This window comes from Mustela nivalis, assembly GCF_964662115.1.
Source record: "Mustela nivalis genome assembly, chromosome: 15".
In the NCBI taxonomy this organism is placed as follows: Eukaryota; Metazoa; Chordata; class Mammalia; order Carnivora; family Mustelidae; genus Mustela; species Mustela nivalis.
In genome coordinates, this window is record NC_139034.1 from 33,396,259 (window position 1) to 33,421,684 (window position 25,426).

Below are 25,426 nucleotides of genomic sequence, written 5' to 3' on the forward strand. Positions count from 1 at the left end.
GAGGCCGAGAATGGAATAGTATAACCACAAGGCAAGAAATGCCTGGAGCCACCAGAAGCTTAAAGAAGCCAGGAGGGATTCTTCCCTTGAGCCCTCAGAGTTTAGTCGTGATCATGGAAGCCGACTCTCTGCCAGGTTTGCAGCCCCACATTCTGTGTGGCATGGGTCCCCTCCAGCCCTATTATGGGCCTACATTGGAAAGAAGATGTGGGGTCAATGTCTACGTTCACTGCAAATTGGGGTGGTGGATCATGAACAGAACTCAGAGGAAGAAAATCTATAATGCCAGAACATGCTGACGAGAGAACATTATAATTTCCTAAAATGTTACAGGAAGGTTTAACATAACAAAGGAGAATAATAGAATAAAGAAATAATGGAATTAAAATGAGAAAGGACATATTTAGACAAATACGTGACTGCAAGAACTAAAATTAGTCTGCAAAATGACTTCTATAGGTAGATGATGGAATACTTGTCACTCGGAACAGTTAAAGCTAAATTAGTCTGCAGGATACAAACAGAGAAGTGAAATGCATCACTGGGACCATAGTCACATAACTCAGAAAGAAAAAGAAAACTACTCTTTGAGATAAAACAGAGCTCTCATCTGGAAATCGGCACTTGATCTTTGTGCAAATCAAATTTACCCAGCAATTGCTTGTCTACATCTTTGTACAAATGCAGGTTTTTCAATGACTTCAACTTTCCTAGGAGTACCTAGTCAGGTAAGGAAAACATCCTCTACCGGTAGGACAACCAAATTACCGTAAAGATGATTTCAGCAGACTCCAAGATGTGACTTCTAAGAACCCACAGAGGGCAGATTATTCTGAGGGCAATCATATGGTTGCTTGAATGAACCCATCACTGGGGGCCACCTAACCAGCCTGCGACAGCCATGGTGGGCTGTCTGCAGAAGGAGGCAGGATGAGGTGTTCTCCATGCTCCCAGCACTCATGGATAAAGCCTACCCAGGGAACACACTTCGCCTGCCTCACAAATCAGGGAGGCTTTGCACAAGCTCCCCATGAGCAGTGATCCCCATCAGCAAATAAGGGTCCTCTTCTAACCTGCTTGTTCTGATCCCATGTTACCATGCTAATCGCCACATACAACAAGGCAGTGACATGTGGAGAATTTTTACCATAAATTTTCTGTCTCTGTAGTATGTTCAAAGTTATCAGGAGCATGCCGTTTAATCTTGTCTTTGTCCCCAACATAAATAACTTATTTCCATTTAAAATGTAAAACCTTGGGACACCTGGGTGTCCAGGTGTCCACTTAACTCAGTCAGTTAAGTGTCTGCCTTTGGCTGAGGTCATGATTCTGGGGTCCTGGGATCAGGTCTCCCACTGGGCTCCCTGCTCAGGGGGGAGCCTGCTTCTTCCTCTACCTGCCACTCCCCCTGCTTGTGCTCTCACTCTGCTCTCTCTCTCTCAAATAAATAAATAAAATCTTTAAAAATAAATGCATAAATACATACATAAATAAATAGAAGAACAGAGAAAAATCCCCCCATGCTTCCTGCAGTGGGAAGGGAAACAGTAGCCATTTTGATAGGCCTCAGAACACCCTATTCTTCCTAACAAGGCCAGTCTCAAGAGAAATGATTTCATCAGAGCCTAACCTGCTGGGGTTTTATCAGAGCCCACCCCACTCAACTCCAGCCCCCTCTGACCATTCTACCTCGCCTAAGGGGCACCTGTGAAGGTCACAGCCTCAGGCTCACCAAAGGACTAAGACTACAGAACACTCTCCTATCCCACACCTTCCCGTCACACGGGTGGGGATCTTGTATAATAACAGGGGGATATAATTAAAGAACTGCACATCTTGGGTCTCATTTAAGAAGTCTCCAAGAGGCCTTTCCTGACAGTCCTGTATAAAACCACCATACACATTTTCCAGTCTAGCGGCTCATTACCTATTTCTTCACAGCACCTAGCATTACCTAAGATGATCTTGTGATAGGATTACTTGGCTATTGTTTGTCTCTCCTACTAGAATGTAAACCCCAGGTCTGCCCTGAACCTCAATGTCTATAACAAAGCCTGGAACGCAGTTAGGTGTTAAGAAAATACACAGTAAATGATTGAGGAGCCCATTAGCATATGCCTCATTAGCATGCCTTTCTCACTCATGACTTCATGATATATGTTTCAATGCATTACTCTTCTTTGTTTTGTATCTTCTTAAGTTTATGTATATATAGGGACTCCTGGGTGGCTCAGTTGGTTAACCGTCTGCCTTCAACTCAGGTCATGATCCCAGAGTCCTGGGATCAAGCTCCTCATTGGGCTCCTTGCTTCTCCCTCTTCCTCTGCCTGTTGCTCCCCTTTCTTGTGCTCACTCTCTATCTCTCTCTGTCAAATAAGTTTTAAAAATCTTTAAAAATAAGATTATGTGTATATATACATATATATGTAAAGTATGTATACATGTTAGGTAGACAGGCAATATGTGTATTTACGTATACACTGTACTCTAGCTATACTCTAGCTCTTTGTGATGAATGATAATATAGCTAAGCATGCACACACACACACCATCAAAACTCTTCCATCTTGAAAGATGTCAGCCACAGTCATTGGGCCATCTCTATCAGGTACCCAGTCGTGGAGAAAGCAGAATTCTGTAGTGTGGAGTAAGATTTAGGGTGAAAATAAGGTTTGGGGTCAAGTGACCCATCATATCCATAAGATTTTTTTTTTTGTAGTGCCACCATCCACTTGCTCTATTTAAGACAGATTTTTTTTTTCCCCAACATATTGTAGCATTTCAGTTCTTGGATACTGAAATTAGTTAATTTTGAAGAAAGCCTAGCTAGTTCCAACATCAGCAAACCCCTTGAGTCCCTGAAATCAAACAAATGAGTTAGGCTGTGATGATCACGTCTTCCCTTGCTAACACCGTAAGGATCTGTTGTACATAGCAGATGGCGTACAGACACGCTCTCTGATTACACCTTCCCACAGTATACAACACACGTCAAGTCAAAGCTAACTCTTCCCTACCAAGAGGGCCCATTATCAAAATCACTGCTGTAACTTCTCTGTCCTCTTTCTCACTCAAATATCCAGAGGCATCACTGCCTCTCTTCCTCCCACCCGCGATGACAAGTAAAGTAAATAGGCCATTGTGACCTAACCATGGTGTCCTATTAGAGTTACCGAAGGAAGACATTTCCATCTTAGTGACCTCTAAACACTGAATCTTGGGTGAACATTTCTACAGCTGTTGGTCTCCCACAAATCATGGTTCTAAAGGGAGCATGGCCCCCAAACTCATGTGAGTGTGTATGTATGGGTGTGTTTGCAAGATCAAGATGTGAGATTTTTACAAACCTTTGGTCTTTACAAATGACAGCATCTCTCTCTAATCTTGACTCTGTACCAGTCTATTTATATACATATATAATCTTGGAAATGGTAGTTTTCTACCAGCCAATAGCCTACAAACTCTAACAACTGAATTAACACTAAATCCTTGGGGCGGCAGCGGTGGTGATGTAAACCACGGTGTGCACTGGTGTTGGACCATTTCCTTTCTAATGCAGCAATTCTCCCTTCTCTGTCTCCCTGCTTGTGATGCCGTGTTTCTTGTTATCCGTTGCTGTTAAAAACAGTAAGATTGCTGAGAGAGCAGTGTTCAACTGTAGGTTTTGGGGGTTTGGCTTTGTTTTGTTTTGTTTTTTAGTTGGAATGGCAATTTTAATTCATTTGTATTTGGTAGGCACTTTTATTTTTATATTTCTCTACTATATAACAACATTATTTATTTTTTATTTTTTTCAATATGTTTTTAATGATCCTGACTTGAGGATCCTGATATTTTGGACCTCATGAGCCAAAGCTGGTGGACAATTTAGATCAGACCCCATTAGCAAAGGGCAGGAAAGCACAGGGTTTTTAGCTAAACTTCTAGCAGAGGACTATCATAGCTGTCCTCCATAGAGTCCCTGGTGTTTCTTTTCTACTGAGCACCTACTGGGGGCCAGGCAACTGTGCCAGGCAGGCAGTAAGAATTTCTAGATGATGAATATTGTCCTCAAAAAACAGTAAGAGAGGGAGGAGGGACAGATACAAAAACAAACCACCACTTAGCAAATATGGTAAGTTGATCTGGTAAAAGAATATGCCATAGTTAGGAATACGGAAGACACAAAAGAGGAACCCTTGACCTAACTTTGAAGGTTAGGAACACTTCCCGAAATAAATGATTCTTAAATTGAATCTTGGAGGATGAGTAACGGTTGCAAGACACACAAGGGGTCAAGACATGTTTCAGATGCAAAGAACCACATGAGCAAAGAATGACTCTCAGAAAGCTGAAGACCGCCCCATATTGGAACGGCACAAGGCCGGAAGTTGCAGGAGGCGGAGCCGGTGAGAGGACAGAGGTCTGAGCAGCTTGGATTTTATTCCATAAGCCTTTTCCCATCATGGCACAGAATATGGTGGGGGTGGGGGGCATGGGCAATATTCCCATCATGGTATGGAATACAGGAAGTACGGGGGGAATAAATGAGCCTACTCCCAACCCTTTGAACTAAAGGGATTGATACTTCTGTCCACCTGCAACCCAACCCAGCATGCTAGTAGGGAAAGTCTGCAAAAGAAGGAAGGAGCCAATGAAAGCTTTAAAGGAGAGTTGTAACGTAGTCTGATTCGTGTTCTAAATGGCTCACTCCAGCTGCAATATGGTAAATGAACTTACCTAGGATGAGATCACGGTAGATGAGGCAAGAGCTGAGAGCCCGAAGTGGGTCGTTGGCTGTACAGATCAAGAAAAACAGACAAGTTCCGGAAACTCTGAGGTCAAACTGGCCAAATTTGGTGATTTATTACATGTGGGGGGGAGGGGAGAGAATGGAGTCAGCATAGCTGTCTGGTTTCTAGCCTAGGTATTGAATGAATGTATAAATACATACATCTATTTTATCCAAAGACCAAGATCTTTCCCCATTAATCATACCACACATACAGAAGTAAAGAGTTTGTTTGTGTTTTTTAAGATTCTCTCCTTCAGACCAACATACACGAAGGGTGTTTGGCATCCTCTCTTCTTTTCCCCAGTCCTGACTACCAGAGCCAAACCCTTACAGAGACACAATTTTAAAATGTTAAGAAATAAATCTGATTTTCGGTGTGACAGCCTGACATTAAATTCTCCTTAGCCTGGGGCCACCCGCCATCTGCCGATCTGAGAGCACTGCAGGGGGCCTTCCTCAGCACAAGCAGCTTCTTTGCTTCTAGTCTTTCCAAGACTTCAGGTGTCAAATTAACGCTGTAGGTCTCAATTCTTTCAAATGACCTTAAGATTGATGAAGCTAACCACTGGCCACTACTGGGACATCACACCACAACTCTAGTGAGCACCTTTCTGAATAGCTCTAAATCAATGTGGCTTTGGACACACCGAATGGTACCATTAACATTCCCTGGAAGATGCAGAAAAGGCTCAGGAAACCACACTGGTTTGCACCTATAGAGTATATCCGGCCCATTTCATGTCCTTGGCAGGCTGGACTTGCATAATACCCGCCCTTTCTGGCTGCCCCAGGAATTGCACAAAAGTCTCCTCCTGTAAAACACACTTGGGTTTCTTACACAATATATGCATCTAGTTTGACTCTGATGGACAATGGGAGAAGTTTTATTGTGAACTAGGTATTAGATAGTATTTAAGAATTGGGTTAATTTGGATACAGGCATGACAATAATATGGTGGTTATGTTTCCTTAAAATGAAACAAAATGAAGTATTTATGTGACATCTGGGATTTGCTTCTAAAAACTACCAAAAGAAAGGAAGTAGGGGAGGATAAAAGAAGACTGGCCATGGATTGATCTTGGGAAGCCACATAATGAAGGTATTGAGGCTCATTATACTTACGTGTGTGTGAGAAAATTTCCATCCTAAAGCTTTGTTCTTCTTCTACTTTGTGCATGAACCACCTGTTAGATCTGAGTTCTCAGCATCATTTGAAGCCGATCTGTATTAGTTTTGGGCGACAAAGTGAGCCTGGGTAAAAGGCAGATTTTTCCAAGTCACTGACCCTGTTGCAATAATAGAATAATCATAGCCACCATTCGTTAGGACTTATTACATTCCAGATGCTGAGTTAATCATTTTGCATACATTAATTTATTTAATCCTCACAATAAATCTGCATTTAAGAGCATAATGAGGAGCTCAGATGCCAACTTTAGACAGCCTTCCAGTACCACAAAAAAAGATTATTGTAGCTAAATACACCAAAAAATTATCAAGAAGTTTTCTGTGAGTTGTTCTAATTTCTATAATTTTTCTTAAAGATGCACTTAAAAAAGGATTACTATGATAAAAACGAGAAAAACTTCTTGAGTTTACAAAGTGCTAGTCTCAGTTCTAAGCACTTCCCACGTACTTTCTCGCCTAATCCTCACCAACAGCCCATAGATCCTATGATGGATTAAGTGCATCGGTGGTCCTAATCAATGGCTGCTCTATATCCAGGAAGCAATGGAGTGCATTTCACATCCCTCGAAATCTGAACTGGCCTCATGACTTGTTCTTGCCTCTAGAAGGTGGTCAGCAAAAGGACAGGCCAGTTCCAGCCTAGATTTCAAGAGACCTTGCTTACTGCTCTTTCTCTCTCTTGCACCCTTGCCTCTGCCATGGGAGTAAGCTTGGGGCAGCTGGCTGGAGGATGAGAGACGACATGGAGGAGAGCTGGGGGCCCTAACTGCCAGCGAACCACTGGAATCAGAGCCACCGTGCAACCCGCCAGCTGACCGTAGGTGGAGCGGGTCCTGCCATGACCAGAACTGACCTACTGAATCCAACCCAACTAAAATAAATGGTTCGGAAGCCATTATGTTTTAGAACAGGTTTATGATGCAAGAATAGCTAACTGAGGTAAGCAGGTGCCATTTGTTTTCACTAGGATAGGAAACCATGGCAGAGAGAGTTGCCTTGCCCAAAGTCTCACAGTGAGTGGTAGAGCTTAGATAGGTACCCAGAGGTCTGCCTCTGAATTCCACACTGCTCATGCAAAGCTGTTCAGATTGGAGATCTCCATGAAAGACAAGGAAAAATGGGAAGCTGTTGGGTTCTGACACCCAATAGCTTGATCGTGACTGCAGAAGGTTCCTTCCAACCACCTGGCAGCACAGGTGTCCCCATCCTTTTTCACCAGGCCAAGTACATCTTCCCTAGCACTCTGCCTGCTCTTCCCAGGAGGTGGGATCTCTCCTCTCTGGATTCAATCTCCAAGAGACAAGGAGATCATTTGGTTAAATTATATTGAATTCTGAAGGAGTCTCAATTCCTGGGATCAAGCCCCGTATCGGGCTCTCTGCTCAGTGGGGAGCCTGCTACCCCCCCCTCTCTCTGCCTGCCTTTCTGCCTACTTGTGATCTCTCTCTCCCTATCAAATAAATAAATAAATAACTTAAAAAAAAATAAAATAAAATCTTTTAAAAAGATTATTTGACAAAAAGATGTTATTCATTTGACAACGAGAGAGAGAGAGAGAAAGAAAGACAGTGAAAGAAAGAACACAGGCAGGGGGAGTGGGAGAGGGTGAAGTAGACTTCCTGCCGAGCAGGGAGCCCGATGCAGGGCTCGATCCCAGGACCCTGAGCTGAGCCAAAGGCAGATGCTTAACAACTGAGCCACCCACGTACCCCATAAATAAAATCTTAAAAAAAAAAAAAAAAAGACCCACCATGGAAAGGTAGTGATGTATTTTAAGTAAGGAAACAGTGGGAGAATATCTCCACATATAAGAAAATCAGTCTGATTGCTACATGGAAAATGGGCTGAAAGAAACACTGAAGATCCAGAGATGAATGCAGAGCTGGAGCAGTCGCCCAGAGGATAATGGTGGCCACGCTAGGGTCACGCTCATGGGAATCATGAGAAGTAGAAGGATCCGAGGGCTGTGTTGGAGGTAGGAGATAGGACCTGGTGAAGGATTAAATGAGTGGAGGAGAGGGAAAAGTCAAGTTGGACTCCATGGACAATAAGCTGATGGTGATTGAGGACTTCGGGTGTCCACGTTCCTCCATCAGACACCTCGCCCTCATGTGCCCTCCTCCCAGCTGCCTCCCTGAAGTCACACTGGACTCCAGCAAGCATTCACCACAGGCAGACTGAGGTCACTCCGTTTTATGAAAAGTCCTTAGAAAGGGGGAGAGTTCAAGAATAGAATCTGAGCATTCAAAGCTGGCAAGATTTTCTTCAGAGTTGTTTTGATTTTGGTTCTTCAAGTTGGTTCTAGTCAAGCCCAATCATCGGCCACAACAAGTAACTTAAAACCCAGCAATTCTACTTTACTCCACAGAGTGTTACCACGTGAGGACTGACCGGTGTCTGAAAAAGATTTGGACTGAATCTTGCCATGGTGTGAGGATTTCTGATGGAGGGCTCTGAGTCACCCCATCTGCAAAGAATAAAGGCAGGCTTAGAGAGAGAAAATGTCAAAAATTAAAGAGCCACTTGTCTTGGCAGCATTAAAAATAATCTGTCACCTGCTCCTAACTTTGTTCTTGGTTACAAAGGCCATTGTGTGAGTGAACAAAGAGGGGAAGGAATTTGGAAAGAACTACTTACCCAGAGAAACCGATAAGAGCTCAGGCTGGAGGAGACTTGCATGTGAATGAGGAAGGGGGTGGGCAGCTCCAAACACAAACATTCTGTGGTCTGCAAATGGCTCAGGGGCTCAAAATCGCATTCATCGGAAGGAACATGGTTTCCAGCAGCTGTGTTGGTAGACCCAGAATATTCTGAAAATGATCTGGCCTTTCAGGAAGAGCCATCCCATCTGATGAATCAGAAATTCAACTCCATGGACAATAAGCTGATGGTGATTGAGGACTTCGGGTGTCCACATTCCTCCATCAGACACCTCGCCCTCATGTGCCCTCCTCCCAGCTGCCTCCCTGAAGTCACACTGGACTCCAGCAAGCATTCACCACAGGCAGACTGAGGTCACTCCGTTTTATGAAAAGTCCTTAGAAAGGGGGAGAGTTCAAGAATAGAATCTGAGCATTCAAAGCTGGCAAGATTTTCTTCAGAGTTGTTTTGATTTGGGTTCTTCACATTGGCTCTCTCTGCTAACCACAGAATGACTGTCCTCACATAGGGGATTTTCCCATTGGAATTCCTTCCCTGCACTAATTCTGGCAAACTTCAGTTTCCATTAACTAGCCAGTTGTTGTAGGTTGCGAATAGTCTCCATTTGACCTGACCCTTAATTAATGGGCGCTGCATAGTCCTAAGGACAGGATTCAGCCAATTCAGTAGGAATGGTCAGTTGACCCCAGCTACCAAGGGCGCCAGTTGGCCAGGCCAAGGGCCGAATGGCAGAGAAAGAATGCTTAGCTCTCTGAGGGCAAACCTTCCCTGCAAAGAGAAAATAGCCTCAGCCATTAGTGAGGGACTCAAGGAGGCAAACTAAGGAGGGAACAGAGGTGTTTACAGGAAGTGCTCCTTGAAGAGTGAAATTCACTCTGTTCCACAAGAAGTTAGCTCCCACTGAATGTTAGCTAATCTGTCACAGATTGCACTACACAATGAAATGTTGTATTGAAGTAAATCTTCCCCACTCCATAAAAAATGACATTTTATGGCTTGTCTTGCTAATTTTTCACTCACTTAGATTTGGCTTGACAGAGAAAGGTGACATTGTTAAGTAGTATTAAGTCCTCTGAGCTCCCTCAGCTGGCTAGAAAGCTCCCAACTGCTGATACATAGATTAATCCAAGTTAAATAATTGTAACACAAACATGGGGAGAACCTGTCTTTTGTCTTCTAGTTGTCTGGAATCACAGAAATCAATTTGGTTTCATCAAAAAAAAATGAAGAAGAAAAAATCCTACCCCCTGGGGTTATCACATTGACTTAAATGGAGTATGGCGTACCATGACATCCTGCATGACGCATTTGCCAAATGGAAAAAAAAAAAACTGCCAACGGCCTGAGGTCCATTAGCAACAACTTCCTATTTCTCAGATTTGGGTGGCAACAGGGGAATGAATTACTGAGCCTCTGTGTGGATATCCATCCCCTCTGTTCCTAAGTATAGACTAGAAATGTAGTCACCAACTGGTAAGAAAAAATACTTTCATCATTCTCCCTCATTTGGGATCTCTGATGCTATTCTGGGTAGGACTCAACAACTTCTTGAATCTGGAAAATAGGCCCCAAAACCATTTTTAAACTTAACTTTTGGACACCAGCTTTTCTTGGCAATGTGATCTAAAAGAAGCTTGAGATTTGCAGCCACAGAGTCTGTGTTGAAGTCCCAGTTTGGCTCTTACTAGCTGGCTAATCTCTCACAATTCTTGGCATCCCAGATTCTCTAGCTGGAGAAGCAACAGTACTGCTTGCCTCCCATGAACCAAAGATCACGGGGGTCACATCAAGTGGCAAGTGCTGGGTAACTGCCTTTGTCTTACCTTCTGGAGCTTATTCAAGGCTCGGAAATCTAGCTAGCATGAACAGTGAGTTAGGAGTGAGGTTAGAGTCTCCAACTCCTGTCTGTCCCAACCACAAAGTGGGCAAATTCCTCCTTTCCCTCACACCGCTCTCCTGGTAGAGACCCATAGCGAGTGAGTGGAGCAGGATACTGAGAATCAGTCCAAGGAATTAGCTCAAGGACCACCACCCCGGTTCCTCAACTTTGTTGCAGACTGGAACACCTGGGGAACTTTTAAACATGAAAAGTAAGGAATTTGAAAACAACTATTCACCCAGAGAAACTGATCACAGCTCAAGCTGGAGAAGACCTGAATGTGAATGAGGAAGGGGGTGGGTAGCTCCACAGACCAACAGTCTGTGTGCTACAAACAGCCCAGGGCTCAAAATCCCATTCATTAGAAAGAACATGGTTTCCAGCAGCAGCAACAGCAGCATTTTTCAAAGCCCCTGTGGTGGTTCCACTATAGAGCAAGTTTGGGAAACTCAGCCCAACTCCCTCTATAGTTACCCAGGGGTTCCTTTCAACCTCTTGGTTCTACACTCTGTCCAACTTTTGAAATGGGAATCAAAGCCCAGAATGTTGAGCCTCTGTGCCTCCCTCCAGTAAGCCTGGCAGTCATCTGCCCCACCACTTATATCCAACTGGGAAATGTGAACCATGGACAAGCAGAGGGCAAGCACCTGGGAATAGGGATGTGATCCGAGAGCTGGGGAGAGCACAGGCACCCCTTCCCACACTGGGTGAACAGCAGGATAACATAAAAAGACGTTTCGAGATCAAATAAAATTGAGCTATTCTGAGTTTCCCAAAGTTAAGCGGATTTCTTCATTGCAGGACTTCTCAGATCCTTCAACTTGGGAGTATGATTCTGAATCTGCCAGAAAGGATTGATTTTAACAACATTTCTCCCCATGGAAAACTTTATTTTCTCAGAGCATGTCAAGGACTGGTGTTTCAAAGAATATACTTTGAGAAACTTAGAGCAATGTTGGGGGTAAGGGACATTTGGCAATATCTGGAGATACCCCTGGTCGTCACAGATGGGGGTTGGGTAGCTGTTACTGGCATCCAGTGGACAAAGACCAGGGGTGCTGATAAACATCCAACATGCAGGAAAGCCGCCCCCGCCACAGCCCTGATTTACCCACCCCAAGTGTCACTGGCACTGCAATTGAAAAGCCCTAGCCTAGAGGAACTTCTCCCACAGGCCACCAACCATGCCATAGCTTCAGAAATGGAAGATGATGAAAGAAAAAGACAAGAGAGAGAGCACAGGAGTAGGAGAAAAAAAGAAGGAAAAATAGGACAAAATGAGAGAGAAAAAACAGATAAGAATGAAGGAAGAGACTGGGGTTGGGGGGCTGGGGTTGGGGAACGAAAGAAGGCAGATTCATTAACTGCCAAAACTTGACCAGGTTGTCCTTCAGCTGGGGGATGGATGAACAGTGGCACAGCCAGACAATGGAATACAACTCAGCACTAAAAAGAAATGAGCTATCAGGCCATGAAAAGACACAGAGGAAACCTACAAGCATATCACCAAGTGAAAAAAGCCAACCTAAAAAGGCTCCATACTGTGTGTTTCCAGTAGATGATATCTGGAGGAGGCAAAACTGTGGACACTGTAGGAAGCTCCGTGGTTGCCAGGGGCTTGGAGGGAGGGGAGAAGAGGCAGAGCACAGAGGATTTTTAGGGCAGTGAAAATGCACTTCTGCTATAATGGTGGACACGTGTCATGATACATTTGTGCAAACCCATGGAAGGCACAATACTGAGCAGGAACCCTAGCTGAAACTGAGAACCCTGGGCAATAACAGCATGCCGCCGTAGTCTCCTCGGCGGTGACACTGCCCCACTCTGGTGGGATCGCTGGGGAGGCCGTGCACGCATGGGGACAGGGATCTATGGGAACAATCTGTACTGCTGGTTCCATTTCACTGTGAACCCACAACTGCTGAAAAAGGGAAAAAAAGAAGCCAGAGAAGCACACTGATGATGTTAACTGGCCCCAGCCTCCTCGCGCCTTTATTACTTCCGTGAGTTTTGGAAAGGTGGTGGTTCTGCTCCTCAGTGGACACGAGCTGGCGGCTGATGGTGAGGGAGATGGACAAAAGGCAGGTCTTCTTCTTTGGCCGAGCGCCCCGTGCCCCGTGCTCCTTGGAGGCTTCAGACCCTGCTGGGCTTCTTGGGGTCCTTGCTCTTGGCGGGCATGAAGGCATAGAGCTCCTCAATGAGCATCTCCATCCGGGCGGTAACCTCCGTCACTGTGTCGATGACCAGCTTCTGCTGCAGCTTCAGCTTGTTATTCTCCCACAGGGCCTTGTTCTCTTCCTGGAAGATCCTGTGCTCCTCACGCAGCACGTGCAGGGCCCTGTTCTCCTCCTGCAGGAGCCGGTTCTCCTCGCGGAGGATCTGCAGGCTCTGGTTCTCCTCCCGCAGGGCCTGCAGTGCCTGGTTCATCTCTCTCAGCAGCTCCAGGGACTGGCCCCCGTCGGGCAGGCCGGAGGCAGCCTTAACCTCCTCGTCCCCGGAAGAGCCAGACAGGTTGCTGACCATCTGGCGCAGGACCCGGAGGGTCTTAGAGTCCTCCTGGGGGGCCGGGGACCCCTTGGACTCCTCAAAAGGGGAGGAGAGGCCTGTGCTCTGGTCTGGCAGCAGCCCGGGCACGTGGGGCTCCTCATGGGGCGAGGCGATGGGCTTGGCCTCCTCCCCGGGGCCCGCCTTCTCCTCCGTCTGGACCCAGTAGGCTTTCCTCTGCTCCAGCAGCAGCTGCAGGGCCCTGTTCTCCTCCCTGAGCAGCTGAAGGGTGCTGTTCTCCTTGCTGCGGTGCATTTGCAAGGCTGTGTCCTTCTTCACCACTTCCAGGGCCACGGTGTCCTTGTGCAGCAGTGGGGAGGAGGCCCTGCTCTCATCCCGACCCAGCGTGGCCTTGTGCTCCTCCCAGAAGACCTGCAGGATCTTGTTCTCCTTGCGCAGTGTCTTGTTCTCCTCCCGCAGTGCCTTGTTCTCCTCCCGCAGCGCCTTGTTCTCCTCCTGCAGCAGGTACTCCTTGGCCAACCTCTTGTGGTGCAGCTTGTGGTGGAAAGAGGAGGACGGAGAGAAGTAGGGGGACTGGAGGCGGCAGTTCTCGTTTACCCACCGCCCGTCCTGGAAGACAAACATCTCATCGCTGAGCTGGACCCGCGGGGGGTTGTAATCCAGCTCGAGGTCCGCCTGGGAGGTAGGGCGCTCCATGGGGTCCAAGGGCACCGAGGAGAAGCGATTCAGCGGGTAGGAGTGCTGGCTGACCACTCGGCGGCTCAGCCGGGGCAGGGCGGCCTGCCGGGCGCAGCGCGGGGTGGGGTACAAGTTGTGGAGCCTCAGGAAAGGCTCGGCGGTGCCCCTCTGTGGGAGAGAACAGGGAAGACCAGAGTTAGTGAAGGAGCTGACACCCCGTCTGCCTCACACGGTAGCCCACAATTAGCTTAGTCTGATAATCCTGGTTGGCCACAGAGGACGCTTCTGTGTTGGGCCTCGGGGAGTCCTGTCAAGGAAATACAACGGACACTCATTTATTTGCAGTAGTTCTGTTCCGTAAAGTGACTGCAAACACCAAAGTCATGAATACCAAACCATTGCTCCTAGGAGAAATGGAGGGCTAGGTTCCTGCCTGCCCACGGTTCTGTTAACCAGTCAATACGTAACCTTGTATTATATGTGCTTCTGTTGAAGACATGTTTAGTATGGATTATTGATTCGTTAACATTGAACTTTCAGCCAACAGTGTGGTCTCTCATGCCTGAACAGAGCGTATCTAACCCGTGCTTTCTCCATAAGGCACTTCACGCCTTCTCTCATTTAGGAATGCTAGACGACACTTCAATATACTGGGAGGCCATCTGAAACCATAAAATCACCCAAAAAAGCACAAAAAATGTAAAAAATGCGGCGCTCCATTAATTGTACAAAGGACATAATTTTACAGTGTGGGAGCAGAAACAAGTGTCGTTATCTAGAATGTGCGCATCAGGGGGCTTAAGTTTTTTGTACCCTTGTGCACGTCTGTGAATGGTCAACAAAGTGCCACAGGGGTTGACTGGATGGTTACGGGTTTCAGTGAGTGGGCAAACACAAAAATAGGGAATTCAAAAATACTTGCCATCACATATATATTGTGTAGGTTGAAGGCATTGACTTGGAGTCAACAAATATCGTGATTCCCAGCCCCACTATTTTGTCAGTTACAAGAATATGACAAGTTATTTGCATTTCAGTTTCCACATTTTCAACTTGGGATAACTTTATCTACTGCCTTTTTTCACAGAGCTATTTTTTAGGATGAAAAGGGATAATGGATGAAAGCATGAAACGTGGGCTCTGGCACACTTCCGTCACCTTAGAGGAGGAACAAACACGCTTCTCAATTGACCCCCACTGCAGATATGTACCCACAATGGGCACCGGCAGCAGGAATCACCCCAACAGACACCCAAAGCACTGTGTCCAAAATGGCGGTGCTGTCCATCAACCTAGTCGGCTCCCCAGCCCCCTTCGGTCTCGTCCTTCAGTCTCAGCCACCCTGAGTCTGTCCTCCCAGCAGCCCCTTTCACATCCGCCAACAGAGTGTTAGACTCAAAGGAGAATCCAGCATGTAATTTTGGAAAAGAAGGGCACCATCACAGACATATCACTGAGCAGTGAGAGGTCAACTTGTGGTAATGAAGACAGCAAAGGACACCAGGGAATTCACAAAGAGGAATTCATGATGGTGACCCATACATTTCAAGACCATCATATGTAAAAGGGGATTAGAGCCACAGAGCTTAAATCCAATAAGCCAGTAGCTTTCACACGTTCCATTATAGAATAATCAGCTGAGTGTGTTTTAAAATGCAGATTTTTTAAAAGATTTTATTTATTTATTTGAGAGAGAGGGAGAGAGCATGAGTGGGAGGGAGGGTAAGAGGGGAGGAAGAAGCAGACTCCCCACTGAACAGGGAACTGGATGTGAGGCTGGGATCACGACCTGAGCCAAAGGTAGACACTTAACCAACTGAGCCAACCACGTGCCCCTTAAATTCAGATTTCTGGGTTCTTTGCTTAGTATGGGTCATGGTCCAGAAATCTGCATTTCCAACAAGTTCCCTCAGTAATTCTGGCTGCTGGTGGTTAAGACAGCTCTGAATCAGCTAGAATGTGCCGTTTGCCCAGATGGAGCTTACACCACGGTTAAAAGCCAAGGTGTTGAGACTGGGAGTCACAAGAATTCCCATCCTGGTTCTGTCGCTGATAGTGTGAAACTGGAAATTTTCATTCTCTCTGAGACCCCAATTTTTTGCTAGTGAAAAAGAGAGCGCCAGACTCCCTGATCTTAAAAGCACCTTCAAGGGGGGCCTGGGTGGCTTAGTTGGTTGAGCATCCAGCTCTTGGTTTCCACTTAGGTTGTGATCTCATCGCTTGTGGGATTGAGCCCCATGTCGGGCTCCAAAAGTCAGCCGGAATCTGCTTGAAGGTTCTCTCCCTCTGCCCGCACTCACACACACTGTCTCTCTCTGTCTACAATAAATATATAAATCTTTTTTTTTTTTAAAGAAAAAGACACCTCCCAACATTTAAAATCAGTGAAATGTACCTGTAAAATGGAAATTAAAACATATGCCTTGTTTGATACACCACACCATTGTGAGGACTGAATGAGATAACGATTGTAAATGTGTTCTTAAAACTGCCAAGTGCCATAGAAATGTAAGGTATTGTTATCAAGAAAAGTAGGTTTCGCTAATGGAAGAATTCTGAGGTGTATTCAGAAAGTGGTGAACAGGTGGGAACTGTCCCAGAGAAAAGACAGCAGTTGCAGCAATGAATTTAAATAAAAATAAGGATCATGATAGCTACTTCTAAATACAGAAAAACTTTCATCTTAAGTACATTGCAATGCCCTCCAAATATCAATTCCTCATTTCTTAGGTTATTTTCACAATTTTACAGATAGAGAAGATAGAAAACAAGTCAGGTTATCTGCATTATATATATGGGTATGGAGAGAAAATATAATTTGCACGGTCTATCATGTTGGCGTGAATTCTTTAAGACCCAAAGAGCTAGCTAAATAGGAGGTTCAGTTCTATGCTATTAACTTTGCAATAAGCACATGTCATTAACTTTAAAAATATGTGCTTAATCTTCTAGATAGTGATGGTCCAGGGGCATTGGGCAATCAGAACCTTATTTACTTTAAATAAATCCAGCCTCTATGGTTTTCACCTTTCTCAACTGGGAGAGTCCCTTTGCTCTTGTGGCTGAACCTGTGACCAGAATGAACTTCACTGTGGACAGCCCAGCCTACTTAAGGTCCCTTGGTCACAGTTTTCTGGGGAGACTAGCCACAATCACTAAGGAGCACGTCGTGAGAGGTCCTCTCCCTCCTTTGCAGGCCTTGATCACAGCAAGGTCTCGCTCTAGAAAACATTACTGTGGAAATGGTGGCTTTAGTCAACAGTGTGGATCCCAATCTTGAGAAGAAAAAGGAAGAAGGAAACAAATAGTGAGCTCCCATGCTGTGCCATCCCTGTGCATCCCTGTGCACTGAATTAATTTAACCTTTGCAACCCTGACTTCATGAAGTATTATTATCATTATTCCCATTTTACAGATGGAGAAGCAAACTCAGAGTCGAAGTTAAATAACCAGTGTAAGTTGCACCCGTTCAAGTCACCAACCCAGTCCCAGCTGCCTGAGCTTACTTGGGTGAAGCACACACCCAGGAAATCACCGTGTATTTAACAAAAGACTTGCAATAGTTAGGGGGTGAAAATAGTTTTGTGTTAATTTTGTATTATGGAAAACGTCAAACATACACAGAGAAAGAGAGAGTGAAGGGCCCAGTAAAAGTCCATGTACCCCTACCCACGTGCCTTTCAGCTGTACGACCACCCAATGCCGCCACCACGCCCACGCCACCGCGTTCTTTTAAAGAAAAGTGTAGACATCATGTCATTTTACCCATAGATACATTGATGCATATCTTCTCAACAAAGCATCAATACCATTAACAATGATCACTTCATATCAGCAAATACTAAATCATTATTCAAATTTCCCCAGTTGTCTTTTCTATTTTATGACTTTCATTTTTTTTTAAGATTTTTTTTTTAATTTGACAGACAGACAGAGATCACAAATAGGCAGAGAGGCAGGCAGAGAGAGAGGAGGAAGCAGGCTCCCCGTGGAGCAGAGAGCCCGATGTGGGGCTTGACCCCAGGACACTGGGATCATGACCCAAGCTGAAGGCAGAGGCTTTAACCCACTGAGCCACCCAGGTGCCCCTGTGATTATTTCATTTCAATCAGAGATATGCAACTTGATCTAACTAAACATCCAAAGAAAAATTAGTGCTTTCCACTGTTTATTACTGTTCAGAGTATCCATTATGGTCTTTAAATCACCATATCCAGCTGCTTTGATTCTGCCTTGGTTACCCAAGGACCTTTTGACTGTCCCCTCAGCAGAAATGCACTAAATAAAATCTTACCGGTGGGTGACAGATCCCTAACCATGAATAATCTGAGTCCTTGGGCCCTAATCCTTATGCATGCCATCAGGTGACTTTGGGCATGTCCTCTCACCCTCTGACCTTGGTTTCCACATCTGTATAATGAGGGGTTAGTGACACGATCTCCAAATGTTCTCTTGGTCTAACTTTCTCTGGTCTAATGGATCTATGTTTATAAGTGGGCACTACTTTGGCCCTAGCAACCCTCTTTACTAATGTTAACATCCTATCCCCTCCTTTAAATGGCCACTGCTTCCCACACAGACTCTGTACCTTCCCAGTCACATGCCCACAGCACTTGATCCAGAAAATACTAACAGGCTAATAGGACCACTTTAATTCCTTCCCCAGAACCCAATGCTCTCTTGTAACTAGTCCTATATCTTCCTTCCTGTTCCCAGACAGGTTCAAGGAGGAAGTCAAGTCCAGTGTTGCCTCATAGAACACAAAAACATTTTGGGGTGCCTGGGTGGCTCAGTTGGTTAAGCAATTGCCTTCAGCTCAGGTCATGATCCTGGAGTCCTAGGATCGAGTCCTGAAGCAGGCTCCCTGCTCAGTAGGGAGTCTTCTTCTCCCTCTGACCTCTCCTCTCTCATTCTCTCTCTCTCTCTTTCATTCTCTGTTTCAAATAAATAAAATATTTTAAAATTTTTTTGAAGTTTAAAGAACATAAGGGTTTGTTTCATCAAACCCATAATCCTATGGATAGTATCAAGAGGCTAAAGTAAATCAGTACCTTCTTCTGAAACTGAGATTTAAGGAAAAATGTCAAATATCCAGGCATTTCAGAGATGCCAGGAATCATGATTAAACTCTAAGACAAGACAAAATGTTAAGACAAATTCTTTCTTTCCCCAATGCCAATCAGACCTCACTGGACTTAATCCTTCAAGAAAGGCTCCTTCTTGGGTGTGCCTGGGTGGCTCAGTTGATTCAGCCTCTGCCTTTGGCTCAGGTGCCACATCAGCCTCCATGCTCATCAGGGAGAGAGCCTGCTTCTCCCTCTCCCTCTGTCCCTTCACCCCCACCCCCAATTATGCTCTCTCTCTCAAAATAAAAAAAAAAATCTTTAAAAAAGAAAATTTAATAAGGATTTCAAAAAGAGAAAGAAAGAAAGGCTCCTTCTTGGCCTTGTGAAAACTCCCCACCTTAATTCTATTTCCACTTTGTATGTTCTTGGACTAATTCTTCCTTCACATTTATGTTGACAAATCAACTAACATTAATGTGGCATCTGGTCTCAGACCCTATCTCCAGGGAACTTTCAGTCAATTTGAAAATTCAATGAATAGCACCAATTATTGTGTGGTGCAAATGAGGGAGGTCAAAGAGCAGCAGGCATTAATGTAGGTTCCTAGATATGGGGATGAGGGGAGCAGGCATCACAAAACCCGAAAAGAGTCCTGGCTCTACACTGTATGAGGGCATGAACCTTACAGAATCATTTCTTTCTGTGTCTCCATTTCCAGGTCTAGAAAATGGAGATGCAAACATGACTCAGAGCCACCCCATATGTTTGTACAATGACCAAATTTAGAGAGTGCCAGTCACAGCTACTGTTGCAGTACACAACCTGTGCAACGATCCACCGCAACCTTACTAACATCCGCCCTTGTTCTTTCAGGGAGTTTGTTGTAGAGTTCAAAAATAAAAGGGGAAGGTGTGACATTTTCTTTGTTTATAGAGAGCTACAAAGATGATTACTGCAGATTCAGAAGAGAATGTGCTTAGATTTTCTTAGAGGAAGATTTATAGAACAAGAAAAGGGAACTAACATGATGACTAATGACTATTATGTGATAATATACTAACTGATTTCCATATTCACATGCAATATCTTACAGAGAAGAACTATCAGGTTTTACCTAAGATGGCATAGCCAGCAAGGGGGAAGAACGAGGGTTTAAAACAGGATCTCTGCCTCCAACCACACGTTCACTCATGCTCTTCACAACGCCCAGAGAGTTTATTTTGCATGTGTTGATATCATTCCTTCACAGTAGTTCTCTTTTACCCTGTCCCATCTTCTCCCCAAATGGTAAACTACAGTTCTCTAAGGAAGTGAACTGTCCCTTAGTTAGTTAGTTAGTAAATTATAACATGCCTAGCACACTTCACATACAGTGGAGGTATAATGAGTCCTTGCCAGTGAACTAATCAACCAAAATACACAGAAAGGTAAGGAAGAGATATTCAATCGAATGATGCGAAACCATTGAGGCTGTACCGTCTATGGCCTACAAAAGCTGTGATTTCATATGTCTTCATATATTTAGTGGATTTCATGAAGTTATAGCTTCATTTCAATTCATATTTTTAAGCTGCACAGCTGTGACTATGTGGTGGAAAGTCTAGAGCAGTGGGCTTTCCCATGAGAATTCCACAAAACCCTAGGCCTATGTAATCCTTAAGCGAGGTTGCCCCTGCGCCCAAGCATGCTGGTTTTCATGTCCCCATCCAGAACCTATAATCCAGTGAGGGTAGAGGCCCCAAATTCCCGGAAGCTTTGGGCTAGTAAGTCCCATTTTTTGAGCACTCGAGTCACTTCAATTCTCTAAATGCCACCTCTGAAATGAACCTAAACATATAGCCACTCTGTCTACTTCCTGGGGTTGGGGCAAAAAGCCAAGAAAGTGGTAAGCGAGCAGTCATAAAAACCAAATAGATGACCAGTTCTGCTGGTAAGACACCAATGTTCCTGGCCTACAGTGCTGTGGCAAATGCTAAATATAGTTATCTACCAAAGGGCTTTCCAAGGAGAGAGCTTGTGAGGTAGGTAAACACATGAGGTCCAAAACCCCAGGACTTCTCAGGCTGTGTTTGAAGCCAGCCCCTTCTCAGTAGGCCTCTTAGCCAGTGGTATCACTTCCTGGGCTAAATGAATCTGTCCTTGATGTCCTTGAGGTCTGATAGGACGTCTGGGCCTTTCAGGAGAGCTCTGAAAGTTTCTTCTAAGCCTAGGAGGTAGAGCTTATGGCAACATAATCCAAGCCCCCAGAACAGGCATGGCCCCCATTTCCCATAGAGAAAAGATTGTCTCTACCCTGATCTGTGGGACATGCCCTCCTACATGGATAGAGACCCAGTAGAGGAAAGAGGGAAAGCTTGGCTTCTTCATGAAAGGATGGATGCCTGTGAGAATGGATGTGGGAAGGGGAATACCATTGACCATCACACCTTTCCATCATCTTGTTAGGAAGACAACTAAGAGCCTCTGCCCTCAGGAACACTGTGCTCACTGTTGTAACCTACGAAGCCGTGGTGTCAGTGATCCAGAGAAAGGAAAGACATTTCCCTTGCAGAGCCTGACTCCCACCTGTGGATGGGAATCCCTCCTTAGCACCAGGTGTGGACCTCTCCCCAGCATCTCCTTTTTAAGTATAAGTGGTCTTGCAAGGAAAATGCTTGAAATCACCAACTACTGAGTGCCTTTGCCCATTGTCCTTGTGGCAAATGGAGAGCATGGAGGAAAAATGGTCAATGGGAAGGGGGAGGCAGGGCAAGGAACAAAGGGGAGGTGATAAGACCAAGGTCTCTTATGGGTACTGTGGAGTTTCTAAGGAACAGGACTCTCTGAGTGGGACCTTCCAGGGTGGAGCTCTGAGATTGGATGGAATTCTGAGATTGGTGGCCTGCTATCTAAAGCATTTGGGAAGGACTGGACACTAAATACACAGGCTTAGCTGACATGCTCGAAAGTTCTCTCCACACCAGGAAAACCAGGGCTACACAGACCAGAGGAGATGTCCAAATGCCCCAGTAGACTCCAAACCTCTTGAACCAAGTTTTTTAAACACCTCCTTTCCCAACATTACAGAGGGCTACAATCAGAGAACATCAGGTACTGTCCAGACAAGTAAAGCTGAGAGGCCTCAGGAAGCTGGAAGGAAGAACCAGGTATGCTACTAAATTTCAGATGAGGGAACAAGGCTGAGTCTCACCAGCCCACCGTTAAATTACTCAGCTGCCTAGTACCATGATACAGCCAACGTTGGTTTTAATAAATGCTAACAGGTAAGAGGATAATTGGCAGATCAGTGTGATTGATTCCAAGAAAATTATAAAATGAAGAGCAATAATGATAAAAATGTCACCATATGTGATAGTTTCGGGTAACTGTGCAACATAGGATCTCCTGACATCCTCCTCCTAGAAGTTACTCCAACTGCGAGAGAGGCAGGGAGTGTCAGCAGATCCCATAGCTTCTCATTCTTGAAGAACAAGCCTGAACAAAGGAGAGTGAGAAGGGGAGGCCTGAGAGGGACCCTGGAGGGTGCTGTGGGATCTCCTTCTGATCTGGACCCTTCACTAAGGATCCCACCAGAAACAGTGCCTCCGTGAGACTCACTGAGAGCACTCACTGGGGAGCAAAGGGATCCTGGGAGAACAGAAGGAACCAGGTCAGTGAGCTGGGGCAGGAACAAACCTTGAGGGCTGGCAGGTGAATGCACTGCTGGAAAATAGATCAGAAAACACACATGTTTAATATGAGAAGAAAAACTGAAAATCAGTAAGACCTGAGAAGACCTAAGGATGCTAACACAGTGAAGCACAGGCACGTGCCGGGTAGTTGAGAAGCCCAAGCTCGGCATGATGGGGGGCTGGGAAGCCAGAGGCACTTTCTGGACACACGGGAACGGATGGGCTCGGTGCCAGAAAAAGCAGCACATGCAAATACATGCAAGGATTCGGAGAGAGGAGGCACTATTTCCTAAAGGCAAGAGAACAGAGGGAGCAGGGATGTGACACGGCCCCAGCAGAGGTGTAGTGGAGAGAGTGGGCGTGGGCCCTTCCTTCAGCTCTGCCCTTACTAGAGGGGCTGCTGGGCGTCCCAGTTCCCATGTCTCTACAGTCCCTACCTCACACTAGCATCACCAGGTCCTTCTGTGCAGGAAGTGTGGGGGCCAGGGGGCCGGGGGGCAGAGCCAGCTGCAGCCTTCTTAAAGCAGTTCCCCAGTTCCGTTCCCCTTCTCTCCTCTGTGCTGGCCACCTACTGGGAGCTCAGCAGGGAGAGCTGTGTCAGGTGTAGACAGAAGACTTTTTCCGATCTCTTTCTCACAGGACCGCTATTTCTAATCCTATTCCCTCCCCTATCCCCAGGCTGTCACCTTCTTCTTGTCCCTTAGTGATGCCAAGATTGATCTTTGTGGGCTATGAACAAACCGTAGGAGCAACACCCCCCCCACACAGGGGAGTAATGGCCCGCAGAACGACACGGCATTTCAGAGGCAAAAATCAGACCTAAAAAGAAGGTTCCTAGAGCTGTAGGGTCCCTGTAGGCAAGCCCTCCTGTCCAACCATCAGGATAAAGTCAGCTTATGTGCTAGGCTTCGGGAGCTGAAACAGATGAAGTGGCTGCTTATTGCAAAGTTACAAGGATGATGTGAAAAGAAAGAGCCAGAATGTTCTGGCGTCCTGTTTTTCCCTCCTGCTAAACATACTTGTCAAGACTGTTTCACTTATCTCCACCTATCAAAACAATGCTGAAGGTCTTCTTTGTAATCTTGTTCTTCAGAAAATCCTTAAGAGCAGACTTTAGAAAACACATGAATAATTTGATTATATGTATTATATACCATTATGTAGTTATATACTATATATGGAGATATATTTAAATATATATGTATATAAAGGAGGCCCACAGGCACTCCATCCTGTTCCTACACAACCTCACATCTAGCTTTCAGGTAGTTACCTCTGCACTTGATTCCTCCAGCCTACATTTCAGCCCCTCTGGCTGCACGGCCATGATCTTCCAACAGGGCCTTAGGTGCCTCTGGAGAAGCAAGGCTACCTCCTTTGTGACATAGCCGCGGGAGGAACAATCCAGTCAGGAGAACCCCACCAAGGAAACGGCTGCTTAGGAGACCTGAGGAGAAGACCTGACACTCGGCAGCCTGTCCAGACCTCATCCGTTCACCAGACTCCCTTCCGAGTCCCCCTTGCACCCTTATCTTTGGTAAACAGCTGGCCTCAATTGTCTTGGCACCTCCAAGTCACCTGGTACCTTTTGGTCCAGGCCTTTGGCTTTCTACTCATGGATTCAGCCATCTGCTTTTGGTTCCAGGTCCCAGTTATAATTCTCCCCCAGAAATCTGGAGGGTTGTCCAACAGCAAGAACCAAGACCGAAGTCTGGGAAGAGTAGTTTATATCAGAGGGTCATAGAAACTTTAAGTGGTATGAGGGCCAGAAGGTCTTACCAGGTCACCAGACCCACCTTCCTGCTTTGTAGGATGACAAACCCAAGACCCACGGTGGCTAAGTGAACTCTGCTCATTCTACAGTATCTTAAAGTTTTAAAAGAAGAGGGTTATTTGGGCTATAAGGAAGCTAACCTCTTCTGTGATTTTCCGTACCTGAGGCAGAACCACATTGATTGGGATTTCTAGGCTTTCAGGTCTGGTATCTCTTTTTCTTGTAATATTTGGCCTCGAGTGCTGTAGAAAAGAGAAAATAAGACGATTTCTGCTTCCCAGTCCATCCTCTGAGCCTCACTTACTCAACCTGAAAAAAAAGAATTTCTACTCACTTAACCCCTCTTGTCAACTATGTACGGTATGAAAATCTGAGTCTGAGAATGTGAAGATGGTGTGTGACAAGATGCTTCTCTCTGGACAGAAATTTAGACATCTATTATAGTTGGTGTAAAAACCTTCTAGAAAGTCCTTGGAACAGAGATACCCATACCTACTATCTTTTCTAAGATAATTACTTTTAGCTCAAGGAAAAAGCCATACCAGTGTTAGGTGCCAGGTATAGGTCCTATGCAGGAGTTGGTCACCAAAACACTCAGAACATTCCAGAGGTGACATCACAAAACAATACGGTGTTTTTCAGGGCTCATGGTCTCTCTGAGCATCACAGGTGGGAATGAGGCATCTGACCATTAGGAAGAGTTCACCCTGGTTGTGTCTACCTGTCCAGTCATGGTCAGTGTGACACACAATAACTCAAACATTAGCCCCTGTTTGGTCATCCTTGCTGCTATTCCCATCCTCACGGCTGGCTGGCCTGAGATCCCTGTCCTCTCTCTAGAGCTAGCATCATCTACTTGGAGTTGTATCACTCAAGAAGGAAGAAACCCAAACTGAACTCATTCCAGACCAAGAGAAGATAGGGAGTCTGAGATATTTTCTGACACCAATAAATCCTCCAGTTCTCTGAGGCCAACTGGATGACCTCATTCAATTCTAACACACTCTATCTGGACTTGGTGTCAGGTCAGCTAAGTTTAAGGGCTCAGTCCCTCAAGACTGTCCCCACTTCAGACACTAGTCACAAGTCCCAGGCCATCAGTGTTTCTGACTGACCAGCTATGAATTAGGGGTTCCCCCAAACCCATCCTCAGCTTTAATAACTTGCTAGGACAGCTAACAGAACACAGGAAAACACCTTACTTACAATTAGTCTTATTATAAAAGACA

General features: G+C 45.5%; 1 protein-coding gene across 3 annotated transcripts; it reads right to left on the minus strand.

Annotated features, from left to right (window-relative positions):
• Nucleotides 1-12,463: 12,463 nt before the first annotated feature.
• CBY2 (chibby family member 2) lies at nt 12,464-24,899 on the minus strand. Of its 3 annotated transcripts, XM_082700919.1 has the most exons (3): nt 24,740-24,899; nt 24,359-24,439; nt 12,464-13,854 (listed from the first exon to the last, which is right to left on the minus strand). In XM_082700919.1, exons 1-3 carry the CDS (start codon nt 24,812-24,814, stop codon nt 12,637-12,639), a joined length of 1,374 nt encoding a protein of 457 aa, XP_082557045.1. In that variant the 5' UTR covers nt 24,815-24,899; the 3' UTR covers nt 12,464-12,636. The 3 variants fall into 3 exon arrangements, with proteins under 3 accessions (XP_082557045.1, XP_082557046.1, XP_082557047.1); XM_082700920.1 differs by lacking the exon at nt 24,359-24,439; XM_082700921.1 differs by lacking the exons at nt 24,359-24,439; nt 24,740-24,899 and adding an exon at nt 23,697-23,785.
• Between the last annotated feature and the right edge of the window lie 527 nt (nt 24,900-25,426).